At 36.4% G+C, this 9,599-nt stretch overlaps 1 protein-coding gene across 1 annotated transcript; it reads right to left on the bottom strand.

The window, feature by feature from the left end:
• Positions 1-7,297, bottom strand: LOC112517012 (probable sodium/metabolite cotransporter BASS1, chloroplastic). Its single transcript, XM_025124305.1, has 7 exons — positions 6,686-7,297; positions 4,544-4,637; positions 4,398-4,431; positions 4,254-4,308; positions 3,553-3,636; positions 1,465-1,752; positions 1-364 (listed from the first exon to the last, which is right to left on the bottom strand). Exons 1-7 carry the CDS (start codon positions 7,244-7,246, stop codon positions 233-235), a joined length of 1,248 nt encoding a protein of 415 aa, XP_024980073.1. The 5' UTR covers positions 7,247-7,297; the 3' UTR covers positions 1-232.
• Positions 7,298-9,599: the final 2,302 nt, after the last annotated feature.

Genomic DNA, 9,599 nt, shown 5'->3' with positions numbered 1-9,599 from the left:
GACAACACTCAAACAACATAACGGGGGGGTTTTGGCAACCTAAAACACAATAAATACAAATAAAACAACGCATCGTTTAAAGATGATTGTGTTCAAACTAATGCTAGCCTCGATGCCACAAAAGTTTATAACCATCGGTCATAACTAAATCCCCGAGAATACAAGACTCACGACGAGCGATGAAAATACAAACGAAGATTCAGATTCATGCATTCCGCTCCTGAAATTCGGGTTAAATTTGTCTCCAAATTCCTGCTAATGCGCTCCCAAGGATCGAGTGACAAACGCTAGAAACCGCACACGGTACTGCAGTCAAAGGATTTCCAAAGTGTTGTGTAGCAAGAACGACACCAAGTACCGAATTCTGAAACAACACGGGTTCAAATGCATTAAAAGAAGTTACTTTAATCGACATTGAAGCTGGAAAAACATTCCATTCGACTTTTAAACACGTGTTTTTCAAATTAGATGTTGGCTAATAAGTTTGTTGTTAGCTTACAAACAAGTCATATTTGGTAAAAACCAGCTGGATGACAAAGTAAAAACCTAAAAGGAACATGTTTGAAAAATAAATTCGAAAAATATAAGAATGTATAATTAGAAAATCCCTTGGGGATTGTTGAAACGCTACTTCAAGTAAGGCTGGCAATGAGTAAGAGTAAACTCGTTACCCATTATATTTTGACCCGTTGCATAAGGGTCCGGGTAACAAAAATATGATCCATTTATCAACTCATACATTACTTGTTTACCGGACATTTTAGTAGGGAAGAGTTTAGTTACATATATAGACTTGGGATCATGTGAGACCAAGGGTTTTTCGTGAGACCCGTAAGACCAATTCTCAACTCTTGGATTAGATCTACAATCTGAACATTCATAATTACAAAATTGCCACGAGACTTCTCAATAATCACAAAATTGTCACCGTGCAAATTTAGACCATTAGATCATTAGCTTATAAAGTTGATCAATGAACATAAATTGGTCTTACGGGTCTCACAAAAAAACCTTTGGTCTCACGTGAACCCAACCCTATATATATATATATATACACACGCACACACACTGAACGGTTCAAATAAGAAATATCATGAGAAAGTAAGAAGGAAAGATTAAGAGAAGGTGCATATGTGAATCAATACAAAAATCCAAAAAAAATTGTTTAAAATGCATATGTGAACCGATGTTACTGATTATTCATATGAAGGCACATGCATCTTCAAATGGATTTTTTCAACGATTCACATATAAACTTTCCTTTAACCTTCTCTTCTTACCTTTGCACGATATTTATCCTTCATATTTTAACCTACCACTATACACATAACTATATAAAGGCTTTAAGCTAATAAGCTAGCTGTAACAACTAGCTTATTAGTTTATTGAACATGACTAATTTATCAGCAGCTAGCTTATCAGCTACATTGCAATAGTAACAAAGTGATGGATATTTGTGCGTACCTGCATGCCAACCTCGATAGATATTGTTCTTGAAGAAGAGACATCGATCCCAAGAATTCTTGAAAGAAGGTAACCGAAAAAGAATCCAGATATATGAAGTAGAAGTGCAGCAAGAACCACTTGTTGACCAGACATGAGAATTGCAGAAGAGCTTTGAGCAATTGCATTCCCACAAAGTATAGCAACTGTTGCTACAGCAACTGGTGGCATCAATGGTGATACTAATTTCACAAATCCTTTAAAGTACTGGTTTAGAAATGCACCCACCAACACCGGAAGCAACACGACCTTTTGCAAATTTCACACGATATGATGAGCAAAACACGATTCAGTTATAAAGGCACACACTTTTAGAAATAACAAGTGGTGTTGAAGTCTGAAAGCATAATCAATAAGAGTTTATAATTGTCTATTTTACCCCTCATAATATTAATTATATTTTTACTCATAAATATAGAAGATAACATTACCTATCTATTTCAACATATTTCCAACAATTTCACTTGTTTATTCATAATTATTATGAAAATTTATAAAACAAAACTTATAACATGATAAATAAGATAGTACTTGATAGTCAAAATATTGTTGTTGATTTAAATAATATATAATTTAGATTTCATTTTTAATTTATTAATAAATATATAATTTATTAACAAATTAATTAGCATATAAAATCAAAAGTTCATTGAAAACCAGGACCTTATTATAATGTCTATATACATTGCAAAATGAATAACATGGCTACGAAGAGATTTTAAGAAATAAGATTGCATTAAGATGCTAATAAGACATGAGCTTACCTCTTGTCAAATAAGAGGATAGTAAGAGGTTCTTTCTTATTAACCTGATATCCAACCCGCTATGGAAGCCGATTAATCCTAGGGCAACCACCTGCTTTGCAGGTAGCCCGGAGTCAACACATTTGAACCTCCATGGCCACGAGGGGATTTTTATACCTCCTTGGATTTGAACCTGGGACCTCCAGACACTTTTGACTTTTGGAGCCAAGCTCAAACCAATCAGGCACCACCCTTGTGGTTAATAGTAAGAGGTTTTAAGCTCTTATCATTTGGAGAAAAAACAACGAGTATGATTAGCCTAACCTCTTATCCAGTAAGACATAAGTGATAAATAAGAGGTTTGTTTCAAAACACAAACAACACCTTATACTCTCTCCGTCACAAAATAAATGTCCACAATGGAAAAGACATAAGGGTATAATTGCGAAGTAGCCAAATGCTTTTGAAAGTGGACACTTATGTACAAAGTTTTAAAAGGCGGAATCGGGCCTCAAGGCGTTTTCCCTCAATGAGGTGAGGCGTAAGCCTCAAGGACGGACCTAGGTGGTGGTGGTGGTGGTGGACTGGTGGTGGCACGTGCCACCGTATTGTCCTTCCGTCGTAAGCTAAAAAAATAGGTTATCGAAAGGCGCAACCATATTGTTTTAGAAGGTGCAACCGTTTTATATGGTGCCACCATATGAAAAAATAATTGGGTCCGTCCCTGGTAAGCCTCGAGGCGGAAATATATATACCCCAAAATATGTACTATATAATACTAAATTACTAAGAGGCGCTGGTTCGGCGGTTCTTGACAGAGGAAAGAGTGAAACCATGAGATAGGCTGGGAGGGTGTGGAAAAATTGGTTTCTCGGAAGAAGAGGAAGAATTAAACCACACTTTCTTGATTGAGAGGAGAAGGTACTAACTTTTTGGGTTTTAAAATATTAAAAGTACACATCGGGGCCGTTGAGCTTTGACTTAATTTTTTAAAATAAAAAAGGACTCTTATACTATAAAGAGAAGTGCTACTACTACCATAGAGCTTATAAAGGAAGTCCAAAAAACCATTACCAAAGCAGCTCATCTGAGGCATACGCCTCGACACCGCCTCACGCCTCCCTGAACCAAGGCGTACGCCTCGCCAGGGTCCAAGAGACGCCACGTCAGGTGCGGTTTTGGGCCGCCTCACATCGAGTCGTAGGCCTCAAAACGATTTTTAAAACCATGCTTATGTCTTAAGTCAAATGTTGTTATTTTCATAGCAAGGAAGGAGGGACTAATAAAATTTTAAAAGGAGAGTCACCTGCAGTGTGGACTTGAGGAGTCCAATTGCATCAACTGCAACATATTGCCCAGCTAAGTTGGAGGTGAGGAATGGAGTCATAACCTGATATTAGAAATCTCAATAAGGAATTAGGCTCTAAGCAATATAGAGAAAAATCAACTGTTAATTTGAAAATTTCCTATTTCAGTTGACTATGTTCTCTCAAGCTAGAATACAGAAGTTCTTAATCATATATGCAAACTTAACCAAATCCACTCAAATAAGACAACAGGGATGGTGGTTTGACTTGCCTAAACGTGTTCAAGATTGAATTAGCGTCTACAATTATTCCATCCTTTTAGAAAGGAGATCTCAATTAGAGAATTCATGATCTGAAACATGCTCAACTACTTGTATACTTAATTAAGACATGTTAGTTGTCCATTCGAAATTTCTGAATTAGAATATCGCACATTAACAATAGCTTATTAGCTTACTCGAGTTTCTTTTGCAACAACATACTTAATTAAACATGTTTATGTCGTGGATGGGCTGGCCGAGGATGAACCTGTATTCCAAATGGGAGGGGATTCGATCCCCCATCCCTGGCTCATTCCATCCCTATAAAGGCAACACTCTTTATGCAACGAGATGACAGTTTGTGCAAGTTTAGGTAAAACATAAAACAATGATATATTTCCATGCATATATACTAAGACCACAATGAATTATGTACCAACCACGGCAGACACGGTGCTAGCGGCAGTCATTAATACTGATAGGGCCACATTTCCCCTGGAAAAGTACCAAAAACATGAGTTAGTGCTGGGAAGTAATAGGAGGATATGGTTTTACAGTTATATCACTTATAAAAAGCTACATACCGAGCAATGTAAGTCACAATGTTACTTGCGGTTCCTAAAATTAAACATGGAAAATTTCGTGATCTGAATCCCGGCGATTAAGAGAGTACACTTTCCAAAGTATATATAAACACTAAAAGAAAAGGAAGCTAAAAGAGGGTACACACCCCCCGGGCAGCAGCCAACCAATATCAAACCAGCAGCATAATATGAGGGCAAATTTAGAAGTTTACTGACAAAAAATGCTGTTAACGGCATTACCTGCAACAAGAACACCATTTTTAAGTACTCTGGCATAATTAAGAAAATAATACCAACAGAGTTAGGCAAGAATAAGTTACAACCATTTTTGAAGTTTGATTGTACACATCCTTGAATAACAAGAAGATTAACATGAAAAATTGAAATTTTATAGCTTTTGGTGAGCTATAACTCTATATTAGAAAATGCACGAACAGAACTGCATCGTGAAATGGTCAATTGAATATACTCACAGTAAACAGTAAGCAGCCTAATCAAATATTGGTCGTTTCTTTAGAGAGGGCCCGTTTGTTAGCAGCTTAATGAGCTTAATGGGACTCATAGCTTATCCAGTCAGCTATATGTAACTGTTTGGTAGTGGCTTAATGATGTAGAAAGTAGTTTATTCAGTAAGCTTCTAGCAGGAACCTTCATGCAGAATGCCAATTTTTTTTCAAACCTGTCTCTCCCAATTAAAAAACACGCTCTTTCTATCAATGAAAAAACTCTCCCAAACAAAAACTTCCCCAATCTATACAGACACATTAATCTACACAGACAACTTTATCTACACAGGAATTAATGGAAAACCAACCAAACGGCCCCTAAGTCTGCTATCAATTTCTAAGATCACATATTTCAAAAATGTTATGCCAAGGTTAACATCATGTAGCAAATCTCTCATACTTAATCAATTTACATTTTATCCAGATAAAAAAGCAAATATATAGTTACACATTTATAAAAATAACATGTAGCACCTAAACTCATTATGTTTGTCTATAGTAGAAAAGCAGCATTCTTTGAATATGTAGGGTACTTGTAGAAGTAGAAATAGGAGTGAGCCACATGTGCCTTATGGGTGACTTTAACTCCACAGCATCTATTGAAGATTGGTTGAGACGTGCTTCTGGTGCAACAATGTCCATTTTTTTGGGGTAACTGTGGGTGTCTGGGCCATCTTGTGCACACCTCGACTAATCCCATGAGACCCTGAAGATAACAGTCAGAAAAATTCCCAGTGGCCTAAGGAGACTCGAACTAGAGACCTATGGGGAGGATCCCCAAGGCATAAATGGTCAAGACTAATATGGGCTAACTAGATTCCAACAAAAGTGCAAAGTGTCTTGTGGCTTGCAACACTAAGGGCTTGATTGTTAACAACTTAATGAGCTTAATAAGACTCACAACTTATTTGGTCAGCTATACATGACCGTTTCATAGTGTCTTAATGATATAGAAAGTGAATTATTCAGTAAGCTTATTAGGGGGAAGCTTTATGCAAAAAGCCAAGTTTTTCCAAACCCCCCCCCCCCCCCAATTAAAGAGCACGCCCCTTTCATCTATGAAAAAGACTTCCCAAACAAAAACCTTTCTAATCTATACAGACATATTAATCCACACAAACAACTTTATCCATGCAAGATTTAATGGAAAACCAACCAAACAACCACTAAGCAAGCTTCCAACTAGACAACGGTTATTGCATAGCCGCATAGGCAAGTTATTCCTGTTAGTCAAGCTTCATGTGGATGGTGTAACATTCATGTTGAATCTCTTTACATTTGTTCCTCCACTCAATAAGTTGGTCAAAATGATTCGCTTGGTGGAATAGGATAAGGTTTGTTCCAGCATCTTTGGAGCAGTTTCTACTTGATTTGTTTGAGAGTTGAAACATATTGCTGGCGCTTTTTGCCATCCAATGGGTCCATGTGCCCTTCGGACCATTTGGTTGGCAAGAAACCATATTCGTTTCAACCACAGGTTCATATATTGGTCGTACATGACGAAGATGGAAGCTTTTCATTGGCCTTTAAAGCAAAATTGTGTCATTTACTCATCTCTCATCTGCATCAACCTAACATTTGGTATCAGAGGAACCTAATAACAGTTAAAATTTGTATATTTAGACTAGTCTCCTCTGTAATCGCAGTGATTTCTGGTAGACCCCTCTCCAAATGGGTGAGTCCATTTGATCTTGAATTAGCAAAATTAGATTGTTTGCAATGCTGCTAGAATTAACAAAATGCATGATAAATCAAACTAGCATAAGGTTGGCCAGAACTAACCGAATACTGAAGAAAGAAGCCAGCCAACAACTCTTTAGGCATAGCTAAAGCCCCTTTAAGATCATCAAATGTGAGAGTCATCCCCATGCCAAGCATAGTCAAGGTAATACCCATCATGGTCCATCTGGGTTGAACCCAATTGAACGAATTCGGTCTCACAAGACCCAAAAAGCAACCTAATGCCACCCAAATCGGAAACGCCGTGGATATTACCTCCCCAACCACCTCCACCCAACCCCTAAAACTCCTACCACTGATATTACCACTACCATCATTAGCACTCAAAGTGTTCGACGTATTGCCACAGAGAAGTGGAGGCAGAAAATGTCCAGTCTTGCTTCTGCGGCGCCATTTTAGAGTGCTCAGTGGAAATATTAGATTCGTTTCTTGAGTTGCAGTGGACTTTGCAGAGAGTGAAGTGGACGAGGTGAAAGTGTAGTTGTAGTTGAGACGTCGTGATGAATCGGGTTTGAAAGGGAGTATTTGCGATTGTGAACATAAACCCCCTTTGGTTTTGCAAAGAGAACTTCCATGGTCAGATGAAAGTGATAAAGCCTGCATTCTCTGCAACCGAACGAGAACCTCTGAGTCGGATCTGAGAACAAAACGAGGTTTCGCGGGAATAGCTCCGGCGGGGATGGAGAAGTAGTGGAAAAAATGGCATGAGAGTAGTTTATATAAATAACTTGTTTGGTCCCTCCACTTAGTTTTAGTACTCAACAGCCCCTTAAATGAAAATAATTTATCGAATTGGTCCATTCTCCCCTATTTGTCTAGCATCACTTGTACCCGAATTGTCCGTTGACTTTAAACCTCTAACTTTATAAAATAATATTTTTATAAGCTCATGATCGCTATAATTTAAATATGCAAAAAATCATCTGATTAAAGTAAAATCAGTTATTGTAATTATTACTGACGATCAAAGTTAGATCAAAACTGATCCAAGATAACAATATTCATACTGTATTAACTAACTGTTGGATGAAAGTTTAGAATCCAATAAAAACCGAGTTGATCCATTGAAACCCTTCTTTTAAGAGTGTCAGTGGTATCACACTAAAGAAATTTCCCTCCTAAAATACCTGTTTTTTAGAAGAACATCATACAATATGATCCCACTTTCCCAAACCACAATGCCGATTTTGTCGTGCCAACATCTTCCAAATGGTTTAGACGAATTTAAGAAAATTTTCAAGACATACAGGATTCAAACCCAGGTTTAGAAGAAAGAAAAGGATAAACAAACCAACTATACCCAAAAAAAATTGTGTCATTGTTGTAGCTTGAAGGAATATAAAGGGCACTCAACGAAACGAACGATAGCACCTTCAGATATATATATATATATATATATATATATATTTTTTTTTTTCATTACAAATTTACAATAGAGTCATGAACCAGTAGTCCATACCACCATATGTTATCAAGTGGGTCCATCCCCGTTTAGTATAATTTCCATTTTACAATTTTGTTCTGATAACAATGTCACATTCTCTAGCGGTTTCATGTCATATTTCCAAACAATGTGTGCAAGCTCCGTAAAGAAAATCTATCGACTTAAATTAGGCCCCGAAGGCATGGTACATTTTTCATATATTGGGAATAGAAGTTATTCCTTCTATGCGATACTTACTTTCGAGTCAAATGAGATATTTACTTGGTAGATCAAAGACCACAAAGGAAAACCTATATCAACATAGGAGGCTTACAGAGGTCGGGTCTTAACCGGTCATAAAAAAGAGTGATCCTATTTAAATGGAAAAAAGACCGTGTCAGCCCTCAATTAATAATTGACAAAAAAAGAATTAGGACTAAATTTGGACTGATGGTCAAAACCGGTCCTTTTGAGTTTTAAAAAAATAAATTAATATATAAAAGATATTAAATGGACAATTATTTTACAGAAACCTCGAATTTTCTTTTAATTTTTAAAAATAATTAATCAAAAATATAAAAAAAATAGTTCAATTATAACATTAAAAATTAACTTATTTTTTCACATATTTATTTTGAATTTTTTTATTCATATGGAATATTTTTCATCACTTTTAACCTTGTTTCAAGTGATTAAAATGAATCGTGCTTGGATCTAATAAATCTTCAACTTCATTTATGTTGCATTTTAGTTTAAATACGAGTCACATAAAAAAAACACAAACATATCTTCAAAATATTTTTTAAAATTTTCTTCCATTAGTTTAACTATCATTGACCATGTATTTTTGTTGTGATATTTTCCAACTTTTTAATCATAATAATTAATTAGGATAAAATCAACACGTCTTAGACCCTTTTTTGCAGGCTTATAGCTGAACCTATTTGCTCGCTTCATTCAGGCTTTTTCTAGACGGTTAAGTCACAGTCCCAATCCAAGGTTCAAAATTAGGACCAAAACGAGTTTTCATCTATAAGGGTGCGTTTGGTGCGCGGACAGGACAGGACAGGACAGCTGTTCAGCGTTTGGTAAGACATAACAGGACAGGACAAGACAGGTTAAAATGACCAATTTACCCCCAGTAAACCACCATATGCCATTGCCATCAAAGATAATTGAAAATCAAAATTCTGACTATGAGAGCTTGAGATTAAAACAAGATATTTGAGCACACACTCCCCTTTTTCTGATTATTCTTTCTGTTTGTTCATGTTCAGTACTCAAAATTCAGTACTGTAAGCAGATATTCAGTACTCAATCTGACTTGAACTTAGGAGACAGAAGGATGTACAACATGGGTTATGCATCATTTGCTCCAACAAGATTTATATCTACAAGGTCCACACAGCAAACATGTTGCTGAATTTTGGAAGACTGTGACATGGTCCTAGGATCGATCAAATTTGCAAATGAATCAAGTAGCATAAATCAATTTTGGAAGACTGTGACATGGTCCTAGGATCGATCAAATTT

Source organism: Cynara cardunculus (assembly GCF_001531365.2).
Source record: "Cynara cardunculus var. scolymus isolate 2C chromosome LG 8, CcrdV1, whole genome shotgun sequence".
Taxonomy (NCBI): Eukaryota; Viridiplantae; Streptophyta; class Magnoliopsida; order Asterales; family Asteraceae; genus Cynara; species Cynara cardunculus.
Note: the sequence above shows the minus strand (reverse complement) of the source record. Positions and strands in the feature narration are given on the sequence as shown.